Source organism: Heterodontus francisci, chromosome 27 (genome assembly GCF_036365525.1).
Source record: "Heterodontus francisci isolate sHetFra1 chromosome 27, sHetFra1.hap1, whole genome shotgun sequence".
NCBI lineage: Eukaryota > Metazoa > Chordata > Chondrichthyes > Heterodontiformes > Heterodontidae > Heterodontus > Heterodontus francisci.
This window is the reverse complement of record NC_090397.1, coordinates 11,819,521-11,845,073: the sequence shown is the minus strand read 5'-3', so window position 1 is coordinate 11,845,073 and position 25,553 is coordinate 11,819,521. Positions and strand designations below refer to the sequence as shown.

The window sequence follows — 25,553 nt, the reverse complement described above, 5'->3', positions numbered from 1 at the left end:
ACCACTGTATTTTAGAATTTTCTGCTGGAACACCTCGGTGTCTCTACCCATCTCCAAACACCTTCTCAGACTCCACTTCAGACATGTATTCAGCCGCCTTTCCTTACACTCACCCCCAATTATGCAATCTCCATTTTCATGCTTTCTGAAGCACCTTGGGATTTTTGATTGCATTAGAAGTGCTGTATACATTATGTTGCTGCAGAGTAAGTAGTGGGGGTTAGGTTGTCAGTACAATCTAAAATGGAGTTTTACTTTGTAACAATATACTCAAATTATTTCTCCATTGCTGTTACCATGTCTGCCAGCTCCATGCTTCCATTTGAAGTAAAAATGAGGACAAATGGGCACTTGATTCTGCAGAATTTTCCAGTCGTGTACATTACACACATGAATTTAAGGAGAAGATTTATAAAGTGACAGTAAATAAAACCTCTAGCTTGACCTCCATCATGCTTGTGTAATTTTCCCCTCAAGTGCGGTTGACTGTGGCTGGTGTCGATGTTCGCTGGGCTCCATATAGGGTTAGCACTGCAGTTGAAAGGTTTTTCAGCACTGTTTGCAATATGAACCTGGAGCCAGTTTTTAAAGTTTGTCAAACCATGCTTAAAAGTGTACTTAATATCTGAAACGGAGAATGTTTGTGTATTTATATCTTGTAATGGCGTTAAGTACTCTGTGGTTAGGTATACAAGGCTCCCAATGTTCTTGCAATGTATCCTGCCCTTCAACTCCAGAAGAGCTTTGTGCACCAGTGTACAGCTTGGGCTTTTCATGCCTGCTACCCTTGTGCCTTCTCCAGACCTGGAATTTGGGAAATGAATTTATAGACAGTTTGTCCACTTATGGTCACCACATTTTAGGAAGGATGTGAAGGTCCTTGAGAGGATACAGAGATTTTACCAAAATGGTTCCAGGGATGAGAGATTTTAGTTACAAGGTTAGGTTGGAAAAGCTGGGTTTGCTCTCCCTGGAGCAAAGGAGGTTGAGGAGAGATTTAATGGAACTGTACAAGATTGTGACCGGCTTAGATAAATTAGACAAGGAAAAACTGTTCCCATTAACAAATGGTACAAGGACAGAAAGGTTCTGGGCAAAAGCTACAGGGGGAATATGAGGAAGTACTCTTTTACGCAGCAGGTGGTAATGACCTGGAACTCGCTGCCCACAAGGGTGGTGAAAGCAGAGATGGCCAATGACTTCCAAAGAGGAAGTTTGGCCACCTTTTTATTCATTCGGGGGAATGTAGGCATCCCTGGCTAGGCCCATCCCTAATTGTCCTTGAAGGTGGTGGTGAGCTGCGTTCTTGAACCACTGCAGTCCTTGGGGTGTAGGTACGCCACCTGAGAAATGGACTTGCGCAGGGGAGTGGGACTGACTGCATAGCTCCCTTGAGAGCTGGCATGGACTTAATGGGCCAAATAGTCTGCTTTCTGCTGTAAATGACTCTATGACCATCTTCCCTCCCTCTCCTCACCCCTCATGGCATGCTATGAACTAATTCTAACTTTAAACTATCTGTACGTGCAATCTATCTAGGCTGAATTGAAATCAGCATTTATGCAGTAAATTGCATTAATTGGTTGAGTCCAGTTCTAAGCCTTCTGGAGTGCTGGATAACTTGGAGCAACTGCCTTGCAAATTTAGGATCAGTTAACATTCAGTCCCAGCACAGTGTGTTTGGAAATGGCATCTTGTGGAAACTGGGCACTGTGTGTATTTACTCACAGCATTCAATTTGCTTGTGTGCTTTTCGCCTACCCAGGATTCAGCTCAGCTAAATGTTGAGTGCTATAACTTGGAACTGAATACAAGTGATAAAATTGTTTTTCTCTTTTTCCCCCCACCCACCCTTCCAGGTGCTTCTAGTCAGTAGTAGTCGTCATCCAGACCAATGGATAGTGCCAGGTGGAGGAATGGAGCCCGATGAGGAGCCAGGTGGTGCAGCAGTGAGGGAAGTCTATGAAGAGGTTGGTACATATTCCCTTAAGGTTTTCTACTTCGAGCGTTGCCACTTTTTTGTAAACTTTGCTTTTATTTTTTCTTTAAATATGTTTGTTATATAATCTGATACTGGCACATTTGATTATTTTAGTGCAACTTGTCTTTTCTGATATTGGTCTACAAAGATGTTTTGTCTTCAGTACATACTAAAATGTGCAGCAATAATTCAACCTTTTTGTAAATTGCCAATCTATAGGCCATGTGATTATATTCTGTAGGTTTTAATCACTTCTTATTGGCTGTGATGTGTTTATGCAGTGCTTCACTACTGACCAGATGAACAGCCCTGCAAGGCCTATCCAGCGAGTTATCCTATTTTTCTCTTGCTCTGTTGATTACTTTGACCAGTACTTAATAGTCAGTATGGGTGCCATGGCTGAGTTAAATGTAAAAGCTTTTGCATAATCCTGTGATCAACTCACAATAATTCAAAATGAGCATCACAATTGTGAGCAGTGAGCTTTTAATTTGCTGCTGGTGGTATGCTTCAGTCTGGGTCTTCAAGAACTCTCTATCTAGAGAATCCCTCAGCCGTTCATCCTGCCTACCACCAACTGCACATTCGAAATCCTGCCTTTCAACAAATGCCATTTAGAAGTTTATAGGACTTTTTGTAATTTGGTTTGCTATAAACCATGTTGATGAATCTCTCGAGCAGTGCATTCCACCCAAACTCTTAACAGCATGTCTTTTTGTATTAACCTATGTGAACTTTAACACTTTACTGGTTACCCTCTTTTTTATATGTTGAGTGAACCCATTTTTGTGGGTAAAAGTATGCAGAGCTATGTGCTCCCACCTTCCCTGCTACAGTAGAGCTTTTGGAGCCTGATAGAAAATGGCTATTTAAGCAGGAGAATTTCTACCTTGGGGTTTCTTAATGTCTGTGTCGTGATGGCTTGGCATTCTTCAGTTCTAGGCATCTTTGCTTCTGAGAATTAGAAACTTGTAGGTTTGATTGGGAGGTCCAACCACAAGGCAGATTTTCTGGTAACATATCAAAAAATGTTACAATCAAGTATGTATATCATAAAAGATGTTTTACAGCATTCTGTTTGAAGTATCTTAAGTTTCCCAGGGATCAGTCACACTCAATTGAAGTTGAAGTTTTTAAATTTAAAAAATATATTTTAGAAACCAATCGTTCTTCATACCACCACGGTTGAAAGGAGTGAGAAAGATAGTTATAAAGGAGTCGCTAATTCCTGATTTTCTGCAAGTTTCAAAAGCCTGAATATTTGGAGGAAGAAAAGACTAATGGAGGCAAGGCGCCCCACAAAACTTTGGAGAAAGAATGAGTTAGAGTAGGTGATGGTACGAGCCTTGATTTCAGCAGTGGGAGGAACAATGTGTACGTGGAGCTTTGAAGGAACAACTGAGGCAAGTTCAAAGGCACATGGATCATTATTATGAAAGTACAGAAAACAATGGCTGTAAGAGAGCGAAGGCACGTTTTGCAGTGGAGGAGCTGTGGGAGAGATAGAACATTACTGGCAACAAATAAATGCAAGCATACTAGTGTTCCATAGAATTTACAGTGCAAGCAGGCCATTCAGCCCAACTGCTCTATGTTGGTGTTATACACCATGAGCTTCTGCTCTGTCTATTTATTTCACTACTTCATCTCAACACATCAGCATATCCTTATTCCTTTTCCCTTCATGTATTTGTCTATGCTATTTGCCTTAACTACTCCATGTGGTCGTGAGTTCCACATTCTTTCCACTCTTTGAGTAAAGACATTTTTCTTGGATTTCTTATTACCTTATTGGATTTATTAATGGCTATCTTGTATTTATGGTGCCTGTATTGGCTTCCCCCACGAGTGAAAATATCTTCTGTCTACCCCATCAAACCCCTTCATAATTTTAAAGAGCTCTATCAGTTCACCTATCATGTATCAGTCTTCTCTTTTCAAGAGAAAAGAGCCCCAGTCTGTCGAGTCTTTACTGATCGTTGTACCCTCTCATTTCTGGTGTTAACCTTGTAAATTTTGTTTGCAAAATTTCAAAATCATTGGGGCCATCAAGTGGATCGTTAAAGTCATCAAGAAGAAGAATTGATGGCCTTTGGTTTTGACTTGCAAGAGACAAGATGTGGTCGTGGATTAGGTCCGTTCAAACGGATGGATAGTTGGGCTTCAGTAGATTCAGAAAATATTGGTATAAAGGCTTTTGGGTAGTTGGGAATACTTGTTGGCATAAACTCATGGTTTTCAAAGTACAGGAAAGGTGGACAGGTGTTTAAAAGATTGAGGAGACAACTCAGCCCTGTCCTGTGCATTGAGGAGTTATAGTCATGCCCTTCGGCCCATCGTGTCTGTGCCAGCCATCAAGCACCTATCTATTCTGTGGCGTTTCAAGTGCTCATCTAAATACTCCAATGTTGTGAGGGTTCCTGCCTCCACCACCTCTTCAGATTTGACGAGGATTAAAACTTGATGTCAGCCATAATGATGGAACATAATGCGATGATAGAGACATACTGTTTTACCAAAATCTGAGTTACAGTTGGAGAAAATTCAGCCTGAAGTAATTTTTTCTCCCTTCAGGAGAGCTGGAAATGGTCTCTTCAGGATGAAAGGGTTGAATCGATTAGCGACTGGAGCTAAGAGTTTTGCAGAGAATAGAAAGAAGTGTCTTCTGGAGGAGCTAATGTTGCTTTTCAATTATCTAGTACTGCTGATATTGGTGTTACAAAAGTTAATTTCTTCTTTTTAAATGGCTCAGGGTGCTTACAACTAATTGTCAGGCAAAAGTTAGAATTTCTACCAGATGCATCAACAGCACAATCGAACCAAACTTCTGTACTAAATCAGGTTTTTTTTTTTTGGGGAGAAGGATATGTGGAAAGAGGGATTGTGACTGGATCGTGCATCCTGTTTCAGATCATAAAACTAAGTCGCAGTACAGTTTTCTAGTATTGTAACCATTCAATTGGTTTCTATTAGTGAAATGCAGCATTTTTGCCTAGATTGAAAATCCAGAAATCCTTGACCCATGACTGTTGAAGTAGTGTAACTTAGAAAAAGGTGGTTGTTCTCGAAGCCTTGGTGTTGTGAATCTATAGTCAGAGCTATAATTGGATATAAGAAATCTTAAGGTGTAGATTAGTGTTTGTCAGTTGGGTCTCTTTCAAATTACTTTTAATTGACAACTTTGGTTAATTGTAAATTTTTAAGCATTTTGCACTAGTATGCCTTCAGAGACTTTTCTTGCAATTATATTGTGCCATCAATAGTGGGAAAAAGACATTGAGGTGGTTGACAAAGGATATAATTTGGCTGGTAGTCTAAGACCTTAATTTTTCTATCTTGCTATATATGCTCGGAGCTGATAGGACCCCCCCCCCCCCCTCCCGAATTGAGGCCCTTCTGTATTTTACATTGTCTAACATTACTAAAATAAAGTGAAGATGTTTGAGTATTTGTTTCAATATGAATGCTGTAACTTAAGTCAAGTATTGTATTCTAGTTAGGCCTGTTTTTGTTCTGCTCCCATTACATTTTAAACCTGATTTTTGTAGTTTTTAGCCTGGGTCCAAGTATTGAATCCACATGGTGTTCATCACTTGGAGCGAATGACTGACTATATGGTGATAACCCTCACTTTTTTTAGGTATACGTCAATAGTAAAAGGGTTCTAGGATTAGCATTCTGCTATCCTAAATTTATACATATCAAATTTTTATTCATAAGGTTAAATACTGATTTACATTTATATATCTCCTTTCATGACTTGAGTAATGTAGGAAACACAGCAGCCAAATTGTGCGAGCTAGGTCCCACAAACTGCAGTGTGATTGTGATTGGATGTCAGTAATGTTGGTTGAGGGGGTAAATATTAGCCAGGAATGAGGGAAAATGCCTCTCTTGCTCTCTCCTGCAGGGGGCAACCAGACTGAAGCTTAAATTCTCTGAAGGATGGTACCTTTTCGTGATGCATTGAAGCATCAGTCCAGATTTTGTGCTCAAGTCTCAACCGGGATTTGGAGCCGCAACCTTCTGATTCTGAGGCGAGAGTGCATTATTGACTCTGCACAAATTATGGTGGGGAGGTTACTTCTGGCATAGAAAGGAAAGTCAAAAGAGTAAAATAGCAGATGGGCAAGGGAAATGCAGCAAAGAATTCTCAAACTATTTCAGATGGAATTGGTTTATAGAATACAGTTGTAGAGTTCCTGAGGCAGTCATTGAGGTCAGAAGAGCTCACCAGTGCACTGTAATTAGGATTACTGGTGAGGAAATGAGAAGTTTGAGTTTTCAAGACTGGAAATATAGACTAGTTTAATGAGGTGAAGGAGAGCATTTTAATTCAGGGACTTTGAAGTTGGATTATTTTAAAGGAGCTCAGGAGAGCAGTATGGACCTCAGAAAAAACACGAGATTGTAAGCTGGGAATGAATGAGAGAAAGGTGAAACTCTGGTTTCAGTGAAAATTAAGGCTTAATACAGGATGAATGGAGATAGAAGTGAATATTATCAAGCTTTGACTAGAAACCGCAGTGTTAGCAGGGAAAAAAACCAGATGTAACTACTTTTGGTGTGTCTTACTAAATTGTGCATCTTTGGATAGTGCTCACATTATGATGGTGGAGAGCAGAATAATTGAGGGTGAGTGGCTGCCGTTGCAGAGTTTGAGATGATGGGAGATCGCATGTGGTGTGCCGAGTAGCCTCCGTTTTCCAGGCAACGTGACGAGTTATCTATCCAATAAGACATCGGTAGTGCTACTATGCTTTTGCACATGTTGCTACAGCTTCCATGCAGAGTGATAACGTAGTTTCCAGGTCCCTGGAGATCATATTGGTAAAGCTGAATTGCAAGTCCTACAGGTCCCTTCAATAGGAGCAGCTGTTCTACCCTCTCGAGCAACAGTGGCGCAGGAGTCGTCAGTGGGCAGTGGAGAAAAAGTGAGTGTTTATGGCTGTAAGTGATGCTGATTTTGAGCAGAGTTTTTTGAACAAATGGTCTGGAAACCGCTGTAGCATAAAAACATCCCTGTGACTTGGTTTCTGTAAATGGTGGCAAGGGTACTACAAAAAATACAATTATTCATCACATTTTTAGATTTCTTTTTCTGTTTTGCCCTCTACCACCATCTTGAGTTTTGGCAGCTAAGTAGGCTGATTACTTGTAGAGCTGGATTCCTGGTTAATATCATTCTGTTTATAGTGCAGGGCAGTTTCAAGAACAGGAGGGTGATGATGGCAATATAAACATTGCCATCATTCTCCTGCATCTCCAGGTCCCACCCGACATAGTGCTTTACTAACCATGGGTAGCAAGTTTACTTTAATTTTAAAAACTGCCTTACTTGCCAAAGCCTCTTTCCCAAACCTGGGATGCATTGTCCCTGGCTTCATGCTGGTGGTGATTGTACATTGCATCTGTGTACAGTGGCCAGAACTAAAACTTTCTAGTTACAAAAAGCAATTTGTTCTTTATAGTGATAAATTGCAGCCATTCAGCTTTTCAATGGATTATACTTTATAATGGTCACAAACTGCCTTTTGACTCCTCTCTAAATGACGCTTCCCATTTAAGCCTGTAGAAAAATTGCTGTGGTTTTGGAATTTGCTTTTGCAGAACTTCATCTGGATAGTGCTGCAGATTAACACTGGTGTAAAGCAGTTCATACATGCCTAGCTTAATCAGCAGCTGGATCACAATGGAGTGTGTAAAACAAACTGGAAAAGTGGCTGGGTTGATGCTGTATAATAGAAATGTAACCCTGAATTTTGGGAGGGTTGTGATGGAATGAAAACACAAGGGGTGGAAGCAAGTCAGTGAAATTTTTTGGTATACCCTGGATAGTTACTTTTATCAAAACAAAATGTAGTGCGACAAAAACATAAAACTCTGTATATATTGCAAACATGTTGACACAATAGAGTGTTGTGTATTTTGATTATCGGCTGTTAAGTTGACACAACATTTGAGCTGCATAAGTAACAGATCTGTGATTTTATACTGGTGACAGCAAACCCACAAGGTACCGTTCCAAGAACTGATATATGGTAGTAGTTGACTGGGTTTTCAGGACCTAACACTGTACATTTGATTTGATTGACTTGTATTGAAGCTATTACAAACTACCACAGAAATTATTTGTTAGCATTTTGTGCAAGATCCATAACCTTTGTGTGAAACTTCGTTAAGGACAGCAGATGTGTATATTTAGTCTGAATCAAAATACTAGGAATAACCACTTTCTTCCTCACTCCAAATATGTAGCACCATGCTCAGTCCTACTCATTGCTTGAAATTGTTTTTTCTAATCATTCTTGATGTGAGTGTTGGCATTTATTGCCCATCCCTAGTTGCCTTTTGAGAAGCTGGTGGTGGGCCACCTTGACAGTTGCAGTTCATTTGGTGAAGTGCTCTTAATGTTAGGTGAGGAGTTCTAGGATTTTGACCCAGCAACCTTGAAGGAATGGAGATCTATTTCCACAAGTCAGGATGACATAATGTGGGGAACTTGGTGCTTTGTGTTCCATGTACTTGCTGTTCTAAGTGGTTAGAAGTCATGAGTTTGTGAGGTATTGTCAAAAGTTTTGGCGGGTTGCTAGAGTGCATTCTGTAGATGATAGACACTGCAGTCATAGTGCGCCAGTGGTTGAGCGCGTGGATATTACAATGGATGGGGTGGTGATTTAAGGTGGATGAAGCACATTGTGCCAAGAATTCTTGGCATATGAGTCTATTCCTGTGATTCAATACATAAAAAGTTCCCATCAATTTTTTGGGTTGTTTTGGAGAATTGGCCAGAGGTATAGGTAGATATTATAGATATAGGTATAATTTGTTTTGAACTCTCTTTAAATGTATAAAACCTTGCATTGGCACTGTCCTCAAAAACAACTTTCAATTATGTAGTGCATTAACATAAAACGACTCTATATGCTTAGCAGGAGCATTGGCGCAATGGCCCATCCAAGTGGCTGACTCAAGCAATTTAAAAGTTTTAGTTTAGAGATACAGCACTGAAACAGGCCCTTCGGCCCACTGAGTCTGTGCCGACCATCAACCACCCGTTTATACTAATCCTACACTAATCCCATATTCCTACCACATCCCCACCTGTCCCTATATTTTCCCTACCACCTACCCATACTAGGGGCAATTTATAATGGCCAATTTACCTACCAACCTGCAAGTCTTTTGGCTTGTGGGAGGAAACCGGAGCACCTGGAGAAAACCCACGCAGACACAGGGAGAACTTGCAAACTCCACACAGGCAGTACCCAGAATTGAACCTGGGTCACTGGAGCTGTGAGGCTGCAGTGCTAACCACTGTGCTGCCCTTAGTCTTTTTCCTACTAATTTTTAACTTTCCCAAATTTACTTGCATGTATTGCCCAGCTGACTCTACTGTTTCATTTATGGTAATACAGATTGGCAGGTGATAAAAGTTAAATAAAATGGATACTCTTCTATAAACTTTTTTTTTGAGGGGGAGGACAGAAAATTGCCCTGGAATGAGGGCCAGAGTTAGTGACTATGGAATAGCTATACCTCGCTGTGTGGTGGAAGGAAGAAGGAGCTTGCCATGCAAACTTGGATCTCCCAAAACGGAGGAAGGTTTTATCTTTTGGTGAAGTTCTACTTTACACTCTCATTGGCCACTGGTGCAGGTCAGAAAGCTACAAAAGCCAAATTTGATGTATGTTGCTACTGTAATTCTAAGAAGCAAAGGTTTCCTCCATTGCATGAAAATGAGCCATTTTGATCTGTAGGATATTTGAGATGGTTGGTCGATCCCAGAAGGCCCAGCAGGGCTAATTGATGCTCTACAGCATTGAGGTGCCCTCAAAATTTGCTCTCTGATCTAATTGACTAAAATAGGTGGTGACTAGCATTACCCTGTCCTTTATTCAATGTCACGCTTGTACGCAAGACAGGCATATATTGATCACAATGACCCCTATCTGTTTCCCCACCCTAACTAGAGCACTGTGACTAATTTCCAGTGCATCCACTGTGGCCCCACCTGAAGTCAGCTAAATAAACAAAGCTGCAAATTGAATATGGCTACACTGGCTGAGCTGCTGGTGGAGCCAGGATAAAACTGCAGCTTATCCAAAGACCAAATGCAAAACTTTTCTAGGCTGTTACGACCAGGTGAGAAAGGGGTCTCTGGGTCCCATTTCGCCCCTTCTCTGTTTTGACCGCAACAGGGTTTATCTTTTAATCAGTGATTTTAACTTACCACCTCAGTGAGCATTTGCTCCTGTTCTTCTAATACAATTGCAAATGAACCAATCAGACAGATTTTCTTGATTATAAACAAAGGTGTAAGTTTATTAACCTTATCACACTAAACTGGTTAAGATTACTAAAATACATGACTCACCACGCTCACATTGTCTGGCGCTCTCTCCCCTCTCCCCTCCCCTCTCCCCTCCCCCCTCTTTCCCCCCTCTTTCCCCCCTCTTTCCCCCTCTTCCCCCTCTCTCCCCCTCCCTCCCTCTCTCCTCCCTCTCCCTCCCTCTCTCCTCCCTCTCTCCTCCCTCTCTCCCTCCCTCTCTCCTCCCTCTCTCCTCCCTCTCTCCTCCCTCTCTCCTCCCTCTCTCCTCCCTCTCTCCTCCCTCTCTCCTCCCTCTCTCCTCCCTCTCTCCTCCCTCTCTCCTCCCTCTCTCCTCCCTCTCTCCTCCCTCTCTCCTCCCTCTCTCCTCCCTCTCCTCCCTCTCTCCTCCCTCTCTCCTCCTCTCTCCTCCCTCTCTCCTCCCTCTCTCCTCCCTCTCTCCTCCCTCTCTCCTCCCTCTCTCCTCCCTCTCTCCTCCCTCTCTCCTCCCTCTCTCCTCCCTCTCTCCTCCCTCTCTCCTCCCTCTCTCCTCCCTCTCTCCTCCCTCTCTCCTCCCTCTCTCCTCCCTCTCTCCTCCCTCTCTCCTCCCTCTCTCCTCCCTCTCTCCTCCCTCTCTCCTCCCTCTCTCCTCCCTCTCTCCTCCCTCTCTCCTCCTCTCTCCTCCCTCTCCTCCTCCTCCCTCTCTCCTCCCTCTCTCCTCCCTCTCACCTCCCTCTCTCCTCCTCTCTCCTCCCTCTCCTCCCTCTCTCCTCCCTCTCTCCTCCCTCTCTCCTCCCTCTCTCCTCCCTCTCTCCTCCCTCTCTCCTCCCTCTCTCCTCCCTCTCTCCTCCCTCTCTCCTCCTCTCTCCTCCCTCTCTCCTCCCTCTCTCCTCCTCTCTCCTCCCTCTCTCCTCCCTCTCTCCTCCCTCTCTCCTCCTCTCTCCTCCCTCTCTCCTCCCTCTCTCCTCCTCTCTCCTCCCTCTCTCCTCCCTCTCTCCTCCCTCTCTCCTCCCTCTCTCCTCCCTCTCTCCTCCCTCTCTCCTCCCTCTCTCCTCCCTCTCTCCTCCCTCTCTCCTCCCTCTCTCCTCCCTCTCTCCTCCCTCCCTCCCTCTCCTCCCCCCCCTCCTCCCTCTCTCCTCCCTCTCTCCTCCCTCTCTCCTCCCTCTCTCCTCCCTCTCTCCTCCCTCTCTCCTCCCTCTCTCCTCCCTCCTCTCCTCCCCTCTCTCCTCCCTCTCTCCTCCCTCTCTCCTCCCTCTCTCCTCCCTCTCTCCTCCCTCTCTCCTCCCTCTCTCCTCCCCCCCCTCCTCCCTCTCTCCTCCCTCTCTCCTCCCTCTCTCCTCCCTCTCTCCTCCCTCTCTCCTCCCTCTCTCCTCCCTCTCTCCTCCCTCTCTCCTCCCTCTCTCCTCCCCCCCCTCCTCCCTCTCTCCTCCCTCTCTCCTCCCTCTCTCCTCCTCTCTCCTCCCCCCCCTCCTCCCCCCCCTCCTCCCCCCCCTCCTCCCTCTCTCCTCCCTCTCTCCTCCCTCTCTCCTCCCTCTCTCCTCCCTCTCTCCTCCCTCTCTCCTCCCCCCCCCTCTCCCTCTCTCCTCCCTCTCTCCTCCCCCCCCTCTCCCTCTCTCCTCCCTCTCTCCTCCCCCCCCTCTCCCTCTCTCCTCCCTCTCTCCTCCCCCCCCTCTCCCTCTCTCCTCCCTCTCTCCTCCCCCCCCTCTCCCTCTCTCCTCCCTCTCTCCTCCCCCCCCTCTCCCTCTCTCCTCCCTCTCTCCTCCCCCCCTCTCCCTCTCTCCTCCCTCTCTCCTCCCCCCCCTCTCCCTCTCTCCTCCCCCCCCTCTCCCTCTCTCCTCCCCCCCCTCTCCCTCTCTCCTCCCCCCCCTCTCCCTCTCTCCTCCCCCCCCTCTCCCTCTCTCCTCCCCCCCCTCTCCCTCTCTCCTCCCCCCCCTCTCCCTCTCTCCTCCCCCCCCTCTCCCTCTCTCCTCCCCCCCCTCTCCCTCTCTCCTCCCCCCCTCTCCCTCTCTCCTCCCCCCCCTCTCCCTCTCTCCTCCCCCCCCTCTCCCTCTCTCCTCCCCCCCCCTCTCCCTCTCTCCTCCCCCCCCTCTCCCTCTCTCCTCCCCCCCCTCTCCCTCTCTCCTCCCCCCCCTCTCCCTCCCCCCCCTCTCCCTCTCTCCCTCCCCCCCCTCTCCCTCTCTCCCTCCCTCCCCCCCCTCTCCCTCTCTCCCTCCCTCTCTCCCTCCCTCTCTCCCTCCCTCTCTCCCTCCCCCCTCTCTCCCTCTCTCCCTCCCTCTCTCCCTCCCCCTCTCTCTCTCTCCCCCCCCCCTCTCCCTCTCCCCCTCTCTCTCTCTCCCCCCCCCCTCTCTCTCTCCCCCCCCCCCTCTCTCTCTCCCCCCCCCTCTCTCTCTCCCCCCCCTCTCTCTCTCCCCCCCCTCTCTCTCTCCCCCCCCTCTCTCTCTCCCCCCCCTCTCTCTCTCCCCCCCCTCTCTCTACACAGACACACCACCCCACCCAAGTCAGGGGTGTGAGGCAACGTCTGTGATAAATGGAATGTAAATACGGAGTCCCCGTGTCTAGCTGACGACGAAGTGTTGAAGTCCTTGCTGGGCCGCGTGCACAATTCGGGCTTGCTTCTCTGGTGCCGGAAGGCAGGAGAGGGGCATTATCCGTGTCCCCTGGTTGTTGACTGTAAGGATCTGTAGTCTTGAGATTTAGTAGCTGCCACCAAGTCTTCCCTAGGACTTTGCTGGAGAGAGAGAGAGGTCCTTTCTTGGAGTTCAGTTACCGTCTTTCTGAGGCACAGTTCACACAAACTCAGCTACACAGGTAGTTGTCATGTGACCACCTCTTTGTTTGAAACAGCACTTTCTGGAATGATCTTTGAAATTTAAGGCTGTTCAGACCTATTTGGTTGGTGGTGGTGGTTGTTTGGCTGTTTAAAAGTTAATGAGTGCCAATGGCTTTTGACGATCAACATTGACAAAACCATTCTTGGTAATTTAATCAGAGAGCGCCTCATTGTTCTAGCTGGACTGGGTAATCACCTTTTCTCGCCAGTCGGCCTTTGGCTTTTCTTGTGCATGGCCATCTTTAGCTGCTCTGTTCTCCTTTTTAAGTTATTTGTAGTATGTCCAGTAAAAAATCTCTCTCAAGGTTCCATGCAACAATTAATATTTCCATGTGGAATGTGGGGTTTCCGTTACGAGGCCTACAAGTTTGGTTTGTACAGTGACAATGAAAACTGATAGGTTCTCCAAAAAGACATTTAAGATAACCATCATATGGATTATTCAACTTTTTTTCTATATGCAGGCTGGTGTGAAAGGAAAGTTGGGAAGATTACTGGGGATATTTGAGGTGAGTATGTCGCTTATTGAAACTTTACCTGAACATTGATCACTACTTGTGGCAAAGCATCCCACATTCTAACAACTATACTTTGATAATTAAAAAAAAAAATACATTTCCTCCTAATCCCTTTTCTGAGAACTCTGACCTTGTGCTTTAGATAATCTCCACTGGTAAGCATTTCATTTTGTACAGTAAAACCGTATTCTCGATGTGGCCGAACCATTGTTTTTTTTTTTTTGCTGAGTTATTTAGGTACGATTCTCTTCGAGTATTTCATTTACCCTTTTTTCTGTCCCTTTTCACCCACTTTTTTATGGATTTATATATCTGCACACCTTCAATCTCTTTGCTTATCCACTGCAGTAAGAAATGAATCATTCATTCAAGATATTTCAATTCTTTTTCCTTTTTTCCAAAATATTTGTAACATGTCTGTATTAAACCATATCAGCCCATGCTCCTTACCAGTGTCCCTACTGTAGACATGCTTTTGTTCTGTCCATTTGCTATGACCCCCTATTTGATATTGGTAAACATTGATATGCATCTCTTTGTCAAAGTGTAGATTATTTATTTCTGTAGGTAGGGTCCCTGGGGCACCCATTAGCAACGGCCTGCCAATCTGAGAAATATCCATTGATCACCATATGCTATCTGCCCTCTAGCCATCTTCATCCTTATTGTTCAATTCCCTTTATGCATGGACCTTGAATTTTGCTAACTGGTTTCTTAAGGGGTACTTGCATGCTGTTTGGAAGTTATGTAAACTACATCTTGCTCATTGCCTATTCCACATACAGTTGACATTATTTTTATTTAAAAAAATTAAGTCAAATGTCCTGCAAATTCATGTTAAATGTGTCTAATCAGTCCATGCATGACTATATGTTCATTTCTTTCTAGCTATGGTCCTTAGTGATTTTCCTAACAGCCGCATCCTAGCAGTAGTTACCTGCTTTTTCCTCTTCCCCCTCTAGCTCCTGTCAAATTTATAAAAATTGCGTTTAGTACCTCTGCATCTAATCTTCAGTATTTTGTGGTTTGTACTGTCGTATCTTGAAGACTTAAAGTTTCAGTGCTGTTTGGCCCACAAGAACTGTCTACCTATTAAGGCACATATTTAGTTGTCCGTCCTCAGCCACAAGCCTTTGCAGACGACTGCATTCTTTAAATACTGATATATTCTTTAAGCAGATCTGCCATTTTGTTATCTACTGTCCTCTCATTGTGCTCATTTTGACTATTTGCATCAGCAAAATAAAACTTTTTCTATAATCATTAGGAAAAGAATTAAGGATGGGATACAGTTAGTCAAAAATGAGCACAGCGTGACAATAGATAAAAAAACAAAATGGGTGATCTGCTTAAAAAGTACTTCAGTATTTTCAAGAGTGACAAATTCTGCAAAGGCTTGAGTTTATGCTGACCATGTGCAAGATCTGCCAATGGGGCATGTGAAATTGAAAAAATTATGCATAAATTGTGCAAAATAGATATTTTCTTTTTCCCTTCCTTAACATTTGAGAGCTATAGCCCTAAGCATTGTTCCAATCGAGATCCTTTCTCATGGTGTGACATGAGCGTGGAATTTGCACCCATAAACTCATGATTCCCATAGTGAGTGGAGATAGACACATGGCTCTCAGATATGCTGAGAACATTTGGCAAAGTATGTATAAATATATAAACGTTTGTCGATTTTTTTTTTTTTTTTTTTTTTTTTTTTTTTTTTGCTCCTTTTGAACATATTTTTCTCTGCAATAGAATCGAGACCGAAAACACAGAACCTATGTGTATATTCTCATAGTGACAGAGATACTGGAATATTGGGAGGATTCAGTTAACATTGGTAAGTTCAAAATATTTTCATGGTTACTGTTAATGCAACAGGCAGTGAATTCATTATCCTTCATCCCAACTGAGCTGTCTTACCTTCAGGAAAGTTAGTGTAACATTACACAGAATCAAAGCCAACTGCCCCAAGGTGGGCATTACTGGATTTCACAACTGTAAGTACGTATCATCTGTGATTTAAAGCAAATGGTACTTTAAGCTTGAATGTTAAACCTAGACTTTAAGTAGTGCTGTTTTTGCAAAAGTAGGTGGGGAACCTTGAAATGAAAATTTTAAATTCTTATTAAATTAAAATCTCGGTAATCTGATCTCTCTTTGTGGTGGTTGGGGGGAGAAGGAGTGCGTAATGAGCACAGAAATTTCAGTCCAGTGCAGCTACCTGCTGTTGGTGGGTGGGGTGTAAGGCTCCTTGTTGGAACATGCAGAGATGTTGATTGCTCTGGCCTGATTTTTGGAAAAATAAAAAGCTAGATTTACTCCGGACTTTACATGTTTTAGGAACGTGTCCTTCTCTCCAACCATAATTAGGTCTTGTCGGCTTTAAACGACAATACCATTTTTGTTTTGTCACGGGAAAATGTTCTGGTCCTTTTATGAAGGATAACACCCTGACTTATTGGACAATGCCATAGGAGGTTAACCTGAATTGAATTTGTTAGTGTTAACCCAGTTTCACATTTCTCCGTTGACAACCTGCTACATAGTATTAGCCATAATTTGGCACCAATTGCTAATCTCCAATTTTAAAACCTCATTTTTATCCTAAATTATCAATCATAGAATGGTTACAACACACAAGGAGGACATTCGGCCTTTCGGGTCTGTGCTGTCTCTCTGCAAGAGCAACTCACTTGATCCCAGTCCCCTGCCTTTTCCCCATAGCCCTGAAGAGAAAATTTTCAGATACTTATCCAATTTCCTTTTGAAAGCTGCAATTGAATCTGACTCCATTGCACTTTCAGTGCATTCCAGATCCTAATCGCTTGCTGCATTAAAAGTTTTTTTTTCCTCATGTCGCTATTGCTTCTTTTGTCAGTCACCTTAACTTAGTGTCCTTTGGTTCTTGTTCTTTCTGCCAACGGGAACAGTTTTCCCTTATCCTGTCCCGACCTCATGATTTTGAACGCCTCTTGCAAATCTTCTTAGTCACCTCTCTTCTGAAGAGAACAGCTCCCATCTTCTCCAGTCTATCAACACAACTGAAGTTCTTCATCCCTGGAGCCATTCTTGTGAATCTTTTCTGCACTCTTTCAAATGCCTTAACATCCTTCCTAACGTGTGGTGCCCAGAGTTGGACAAAATACTCCAGTTGAGGCTGAACCAGTGTTCTATATAGTACAGGAGCAAGGATGTCTTACTGCAGTTATGCAGGGCCTTGGTGAGACCACATCAGGACTATTGTGTGCAGTTTTGGTCTCTTTATCTGAGGAAGGATGTTCTTGCAATGGAGGAAGTGCAAAGAAGATTTTCCAGGCTGATTCCTGGGATGGCAGGATTGACGTATGAGGAGAGAATGGGTCGGCTAGGCCTATATTCACTAGAGATTACAGGAATGAGGGGCTCTCATTGAAACCTATAAAATTCTAACAGGATTAGACAGGTTAGATGCAAGGAGCATGTTCCCAATGGCTGGGGAGTCCAGAACCATGGGTCACAGTCTCAGGATATGGGGTATCCCATTTAGAACAGAGATGAGGAGAAATTTCTTCACTCTTGAAAATACTGGAGTACTTTTTTAAGCAGACCACGCATTTTGTTTTGTTATCTACTGTTGTCACGCTGTGCTCATTTTTGACTAACTGTATCCCATCCTTTATTCTTTTTCTAATGATTATAGAAAAAGTTTTATTTTGCTGTATTCCCTCTGATCCTATGCACACTCTCATTCTGTTTGTATACTATTACATACAAGAACCATGCCATGTCAGCTTGTCAAATTATAAACCATTAACTTAGAGGGAGCAGAGAAAAATAAAACTCTGAGCCTGTGGAATTCTCTACCACAGAAGGCGGTAGGCATTAAATATATTCAAGAAGGGGGTAGATATATTAATGCCAAAAGGATCAAGGGATATGGGGAGAAAGCGGGAACAGGGTACTGAATTAGACTATCAGCCATGATCTTTTTTGAATGGCGGAGCAGGCCCAAAGGGCCGAATGGCCTATTCCTGCTCTTATTTTCTATGTTTCTATGTTCATCATAACTTTGTACTCTATGCCCCTATTTATAAAGCTCAGGATTCCATATACCTTATTAACTGCTTTCTCAACCTGTCCTGCCACCTTCGATTTGTGCACATTTACTCCCAGGTCCCTCTGCTCCTGCACCCCTTTTGGAATTGTACCCTTTTGTTTTATATTGCACCTCCTCGTTCTTCCTACCAAAATGAGTCACTTCACACTTCTGTTATATTTCATCTGCCGCTGTCCACTCATTCCACCAATCTATGTCATCATGTAGTTTATCACTATCCTCAGCTCACAATACTTCCAATTTTAGTGTCATCTGCAAATTTTGAAATTGTGCCCTGTACTCCCAAGTCTCGATGGTATTGGACGTGAAGAAAAGCAGAGGTCCTAACATGGACCCCTGGGGGGGACCCCACTATATACCTTCATCTAGTCCAAAAAAAAAGTATTCACCACTAATTTCTGTGTCTCAGCCAATTTTTCATACCTGTGCTGCCACTGTCCCTTTTATTTCACAGACTCTAACTTTGCTGACAAGCCTGTTTTATGTGACACTTTCACAAGTGTTTTTTGAAAGTCCTTGTACTCCATTACCCTCATCAACCCTCTCCGTTACCTCGTCAAAAAACTCAAGCAAGTTGGTTAAAGATAATTTTCCCTTGAAAAATCCATACTGGCTTTCCTTAATTAATCCACATTTGTGCAAATGACAATAATTCAGGACAAAATGAATATAGTTTCTAAAAGCTTTCCCACCACAGAGTTTAAACTGACTGGCCTGTAGTTGCTGGGCTTATCCTTGCACCCTTTTTTTGAACAAGGGTGTAACATTTGCAATTCTCCAGTCCTCTGGCACCACCCCTGTATGTAAGGAAGATTGAAAGATTATGGCCAGTGCCTCTGCAATTTCCACCCTTACTTCCCTCTGTATCCTTGGATGTAATCAAATTTATTTAATGAAATATAAACCAGTAAATTATTTAACACATTTCCATCAAAATTCCTATTTGGCTGTTGGAGGGGAAAATGAAATGTTGCAGTTTAAATAGTATCCTGTGTAAAGTAACTTCTGCGCACTCTGGTTTCCTTGTATTGCCACTACAGGAGCTGTGCTAGTCTGAACTATATCTCTATGAAATATCCACATGCCATCTCAGCCACAAAACAGTTGCAGCTCCTTAAGTATCCCTAAGAAGTTACTGGAACTTCCTAGATTTGAAGAAAGGCCACAATCGACTGGCTTTCATGCACAGCTGAACAAATCAGTCCATCTGACAATAGTGTGGCTTGCCTTCGAGCTCTGCAGGCCACCAAGAACTCTTGTATATAGCTCAGTGTTGCACAAAATTCTGATACTGGCTGGAATTCTATGCCCCCCCACAAAAGAGCAGGCGGGGGAATGGGGTGTAAAATGGAGTATGGGGGGTGGCCTTCCTGACCTGCTCCGCTGCCAATTTATGCAGGGCAGCGGTGAGAAATGGCCTGCTCGCCCCAGGCCAATCAAGGCCCTTAAGTGGCCAACTAACTGCCATTTAAGGGCCTCAGCCCGCCACCACAGGTATTTTATGCTTGGTTGGTGGGCGGCCGAGGCCTCAGAAACCCTGCCTGGAAACTTGGCTTTCTTGTGGGGTGGCAGGAGCCCTCCTGATGGGGCACCCTGTACCAAGTGGAGGGCAGCCCCTGAAGGCCCAACACACAGTGCGTGCAAACCCCCCCCACCCACCCCCCACCCCAGTTACCTTGCTGGGGCCTGAGCAGTTGCCCCGGCGAGGTCCTAAAAACTTAGCTTTTTTCCAGGCCGTCCTTCATCATCTTGTGATGGCTGGGTGCAGTCTCAGCAGTGGCCGGCGCGACTGGGGCTAGGAGCTGCTGGCTCGTTGATTGGCCAGCAGCTTCATTAGGCGGGACTTCCTGTCTCAAAGTGGTGGCAGTCTCTCCCAAGACCAATTAAGGACCTGGGGAGCATAAAATCCTGTCTGGATCCTCAGGTTGGTGGCCAACCGTCTGTCGGGCCTTTCAGCCAGTGGATGGGCACCCCCCCAGCCCACTGAAAAATTCTGGCCACTAGCTTTTTTTAAACAAAAAAAAAACACCTTTTATGGTTAGTGACTGCAGAGGCGGCTTCAATTGAGAGTTAAAACAAGACACAAAGGAAAGTTGACCTTTATCTTAGGGTGGTGTGGGGGTGTTGGATTAGAGAGGGGAGGGAGTTGTGCTCAAGTTGTACAGAGCTGTGGTCAGGCCCAATTTAGTGTACGAGTTCAGTTTTAGGCACCACACCATGAAGGATTCATTTCCCCTGGAGGTAGTGCAGATTGATACAGGGGCTAAAAGTGTTAAATTGAGGACAGGTTGCATAAACTTGACTTTTATTCCCTTGATTATAGAAGATTGAGGGGTGATCTGATCAAAGTGATTATAATGTTAAAAGGATTTGATGGTCTCTGTATATCTACCCTATTTCCTCTGGCAAATGGGGGCATAATCTTAAAATTAGAACGAAGCTATTCGGGAGGGAAGTTGGGAAGCACTTTGTTACACAAAGGGTAGTGAAAGTCTGGAATGCTCCTCCAAAAGGCTTTGGATGCTGGGGGTCAATTGGAACTATCGGACTGAGATTTTTGTTTGTGTAGGTATATCGAGGAATATGGAGCTAAGGCTGGTAAATGGAGTTCAATTTCAGAGCAACCATGATTTTAATCGGTGGAATAGGCTGGGTTGAGTGACCTACTCCAGTTCCTATGGAACTTAATTTTTGCCAGGTTTAAACTTTAACCTGTGAGTAGGCTTTCTCAAAGTCGATTCATTGTTCTTGTTCTGATCTACATGGACTAGTGGTTCATTAATGGTCAGTGGTCTCATCAGTTTCTATTTCAACTTCCTGTTTTAATACTGTACCATTTTACTGGAAATGTTTATCACTGCTATTTAAGCTTTGTTGCAAAAAGGAAGAACCAGCTACTGAACTAAGTCTGAGTCTGAGACCCAGCATATTTTGGGTGAGGGTGCAACAGTATTTCTTGATACTTCCCTGTTTTGGAACCCTTTGACCCATGGGCTGATGGAAGTTGAATCTACAGATAAAAAGAATAGAAAGCACTAACTGTTTCATTTGAGTCAAATAGAAGGCCACTAATTTGCAGTTTCCACCAGACTGAGGAAGTAGACAGTGATGGAAGGTGAATCTTCAGACCAGATAATATTTCCAGAAGCCTGTGTAATGAACACTGAATTTAATTCATTGTTACTGTTGTCTAGAGGTCCTGGTTATGCACCTTTTTTGAAGACTATTTTTGTAACCAGTATGTTGGCACTTGCTACTTGATGTATTGCCATTTTTGACTTGTGCTGTGGCATTGTGTGATTGGCAGGTATGTACTGTGTGTGGGTTATGTTTGGGGTTTGAAAATTTAAAAAAGATCCATCTGGTATCTGGAGTATCTCTACATGGAAGGTATCACTGTTTACTACATTTCCCAGTTTTATCAGCTGCGAACTTTGAAATTCTACCCTATCTACCCAAGTCCAGGTCATCAGTAAATATCAATAAAAGCAATGATCCCAATACCAGTCCCTTGGGAGCACCATTTTTTTCCTGTTTCTTTGAACCCCATGACCCATGAGACGATGTGGACTCGCTCCGCTATCTCCCTGTACTTCCACCAGTGTGTGGTCTCCACTCTGATTTCCCCCTGTATACCTTCTTCCACTCTTAAACACAGCTGCTCACTGCTACTCTCTGCTTTCTGTCCTTTATCCAATTTTGTATCCATGCTTTTAATCCCTTGGGCTATAATTTTGCTGACATCTATCATGTGGTACTTTATCAAATGTCTTTTAAAAGTCCTTATGATCTCAATCATTAGCAAAAGAAGTTAAACTGCCTTTTTTATTTTGCTTCCACAGGAAGGAAAAGGGAATGGTTCAAAGTTGAAGATGCTATTGAGGTTTTGCAACGTCACAAACCGGTACATGCTGAGTACTTGCAAAAACTGAAACTAGGCAACTCGAATGCAAATGGAAACTCTCTGGTCTCCACACATTCGGATGACACCGATACTGTGTACATGACCTCTTCCCAAACTTCAGGGATGTCATCTGACCTCAGATGAAATGGACATTCACATGTGGCCTTTCTGCTCATGTGCAGTCAGTTAGGAAATTGCATTCTGCTTTGAAAAGCAGAATGGTCTAGTTTGTATATGTATAAATACTTTTGCATGAATACTTGCAGTGTTGATATTGAACTTTTTATGATGTAAAATAGTGTTGAAAACCAAAGCCATACACTGATTTGTGTTAGCATTATTTTGTTAGACATGCCTTGCAGGATACTAAATGTTTTAAGATTGCATTATATAGAAGGGTATATTTAATCCTGTTTCAGTTTTACCATGCGTAGTATGCCACAGATGTGAAAATGACTTTCTATATTGGTGTTTGACAGTGGTGATGTGGTATCTGAATGTTTTCCACATCAGAATTCAATTCAGAGGAATACTTAGAATGAACACTGAGACATCCTATTAGAAAGTCCGATTGTTCAACACTTGATTACAAAACTTAAATCTTGAGAAATGAATTGATTGGGTAACTGATTAGAAGCCTTTATTTGAAAATTGATCATTTTTTGGTTATGTGCTGTTAATTAACATGTGCTGGTATTCCTGATTTTAAAAATGATCTGTGCAGTAATGTGCTTTTGTCTCGAGTTTCACTTATCTGCAGTTATCAAATATGAATATTCCCCCCCCCCCCCCCCCACCACAATCCCCACCTACCACAATGTTCAATAATCTAAACCTCTCAGAATTCTATTACCAATTGACAGCTACCAATTTGGCTTTTGTCTAAATTTTATAGCTTTTCCACTTCCTGCACCATTTTCTGTGTAGTTTTTGTTCCTTTTTGATTTTATCTTTTTTCTTCCACTTATTTTTCTCTGAATTCATCTTTTTGTTCACTCTTCCCATCTTAAGCTAGACATCCCACACCCACATCACCCTAAATTGATTGGAAAACACCTTTTATTCTGCAGTTGAAGTGCAGCTGGAGTTTACAAATATACCAGACTCTCTCGCTCTCTTTCTCTTTTTTCCCCCCCCCCTCCCCCTCCCCCGCTCTCTAAAACAACTGCTGTCCTGTAATCTGGAGCATGCTTCCAGAAGCAGAAATGTATCTACTTAATATTGCCTGTGCCAAATTGAACTGTGTCCCTCAATTTTGTATTTGTACACTTAAAATCAATTCACTTTCACGTGTCTGTTGCCTGGATCTGTGTTTTGCTTGAAAGTGTCTATTTGATTATATGTTTGTACCTTGCTGATTTGGAGGAGGTGGTGGTCTGTTTTAAATGACTTCACACTCCAGGGGACTCGTGTTTGACTGTCCATTAGACTGGAATGGTATAAGGCAGCTTAGTAGGATTTTAGAGCAATTTTTGTGTTTTAAAACGGCAATTATAAAAATTGTTTTGCCTTTTTTCCCTTTGTGGGCAGGAATTGGATGGTGCTGTGGGTTTGTGTGAGGTGAGCAGTCAGACCTGGATTCCAAATCAGATTCTCTTTCCGCTGGCTACAAGAGTTCCACATGAAATGAGTGGGCAGTCTCTGTTTCTGGTTAAGTAAAAGACTACAGTACAAAATTCTCTTGGCAATATGTCTCTGCCTGTAGCCGGTGTACAGCCTGGCATACTTCACCTTTTATTGTATTTGGAGGTGTTCCTTAAAAGATATTGGGGATTTGTAGATCTCTACCTAGTTGTAACACTTTTTTTAATATGAAGAAAGGAAGTGTGCTTCGTTCCTATATTTTTAAACTCCTGCTCAGTGGCATCTAACCCCACCTTGATCAACAAGGAATTTTTAAAAATGTGTTAAATTGCTATATTGAGATTGAATGCAGTATTAGCCTGAAGAGTCCTGAGAATGAACCTGCCTTATCCAGTCACAGCCTGCTGCATTTAATTATTCAATATTGCTTTATTTAATTACAATGCCCTCACTATATATTGGTTTCTAGCTCCATTTATAGACACCCATCATCTTCCTTAAAGCTTTCTGTACGGTCCCAAAGACACCATTCAAGAGAGTCTACTGTATTTGATTTTAAAAAAATCATTTTCTTAATGAGACTAATAGTCTTGAATAAAACTGAATTTTGAACAAAATGTTTTCTATCACTTGTTTCTGTTAATAGCTTGTTCTTTTATCCCAATTTGGGCAGCAGACACATGGGACACTACCTACAGGTTCCCTTCCAAGTCACACTCCTGACTTGCACATATATCACTGTTCCTTCATCAATGCTGAGTCAAAATCTTAGAGCTCCCTCCCTAACAGCACACAGCACTGTGGGTATACCTACACCACACGGACTGTAGTGGTTCAAAGTGGCTCATCACCTTCTCAGACATTTGGGGATGGGCAATAAATGCCGGCCTTGCTAGTGACATGCTCATCCCACGAATGAGTTTTTTTAAACTGGGCATGGAGGTGCAAGATGTTTATAAAGTATGAAATATTTGTTTAGGTAAAGATTTAAGAAAGGAAAGAAGAAACCCACGGACAGAGTCGAGTAAATACGAATAGTACTTTTTTTGTTTGAGATTCATTTTGCTTCCCATCCGCACTGCACCGCTGACCCTTTTTCTTTTGAAGGGCCCTATTTATACTTCAGACTGAGCAAATGAACTGGCATTGCAGTGTAGTTTCGCCATTTTGAAGTGGCTCTCCATTTTATATTGAGAATAGCAATGATTTGGAAAAGCTTGTAAGCTCTTTCTAACTTGTCCTGAAATAGAGTTGAATCACTCGAATAGATCATCCTTCAGAGCACCGTGTGGCCTCAGCTAAATAGTTTTGTTCCATGCTTTCAAGTGGCTATTCTCAGTACAGCTCGTCTTTTTTCCCCCTACTACTGCCATGCAGCATGGTATGATCCTTAAATTAGCACATTGCTGGTATTGCCAGGCATTTTACATTTTAACTGCTATTTAAAGCTTCTCTGAAAAGATTAAGCTCTTAAGAGAAGCTTTAGCTAGTGGGAAACTATTTGCTACTTTGAATGTTACTGGTGTCTGAGATTCTCTTTACAAGAATGATCATTCAAATGTAGAAAAAAGGCAGCCATTTTGTGCACAGCAAGCTCCCACAAACAGCAATGTTCTGACCAGATAATTTGTTGTACTGATGTCACTTGAGGGATAGATATTGGTCAAACCCTGGGTGAAAAACTCTCCTCCTCTTCGAAATAGTGCAGTGGGATCTTTAAAGTTCACCTGAGCTGACAGAGCCTTTGTTTGATATCTGAAAGATAGAATTTGAGTGCGCAGCATTCCCTCAATACTGCGCGAGGAGTGTCAGTCTAGATTACGTGTTCAAGATTCTGATGTGGCTTGAATTCGCAACTCTCTGTCTGAGGTGAGAGAATTAGTAACTAAGCCAAGTTTACAATTTCAGCAAGCTGAGCAGTACAACTCCTTGGGGGGGAAAACCAAAATATTTATGATCAGCATTACAGCGTTGGATGGCTAATTGGAAAATGTTTTATACTGGGCTTTCAGAATCAGAGGGGAATAGACAAATAGAATACAAGTTCTGTACCATCACCAGCGTTTTGCCATGTAACGGCCAGGTGAGGAGGGGGTCTTGGGCTCCCCTTTCGCCACTTGTATGACCACAACAAGTTTTATCTTTTAAATAAAAGTGGTTGCACTTAACACCTCAGTGCGTGTTTGCTCTGGTTTTTTTGCAATCACGTTAGAAGAACAAATCAGACAGGTTTTCTTGATTACACAATAGAGGCAAGTTTATTACACTTAACACTCTAACCCGATTTTAAAATATTAAAAATATGCTATGCATTCACGCGCGATTCACACACACA

The 25,553-nt window shown here is 43.1% G+C and overlaps 1 protein-coding gene across 1 annotated transcript; it reads left to right on the top strand.

Moving 5' to 3' along the window:
- Positions 1–1,863: 1,863 nt before the first annotated feature.
- Positions 1,864–25,342, top strand: LOC137384643 (diphosphoinositol polyphosphate phosphohydrolase 2-like). The gene is made up of 4 exons (XM_068058819.1): positions 1,864–1,970; positions 13,584–13,628; positions 15,387–15,471; positions 21,573–25,342. The coding sequence occupies exons 1-4, from the start codon at positions 1,917–1,919 to the stop codon at positions 21,776–21,778; spliced, it is 390 nt and encodes a 129-aa protein (XP_067914920.1). The 5' UTR covers positions 1,864–1,916; the 3' UTR covers positions 21,779–25,342.
- Positions 25,343–25,553: the final 211 nt, after the last annotated feature.

Excerpts from the sequence above, each read along its gene's own strand:
- LOC137384643 (XM_068058819.1), top strand. The coding sequence starts at position 1,917 with ATGGAGCCCGATGAGGAGCCAGGTGGTGCAGCAGTGAGGGAAGTCTAT. Across the intron at positions 1,971-13,583 it reads TGAGGGAAGTCTATGAAGAG|GCTGGTGTGAAAGGAAAGTT; the intron begins GTTGGTACATAT and ends TTCTATATGCAG. Across the intron at positions 13,629-15,386 it reads GATTACTGGGGATATTTGAG|AATCGAGACCGAAAACACAG; the intron begins GTGAGTATGTCG and ends TCTCTGCAATAG.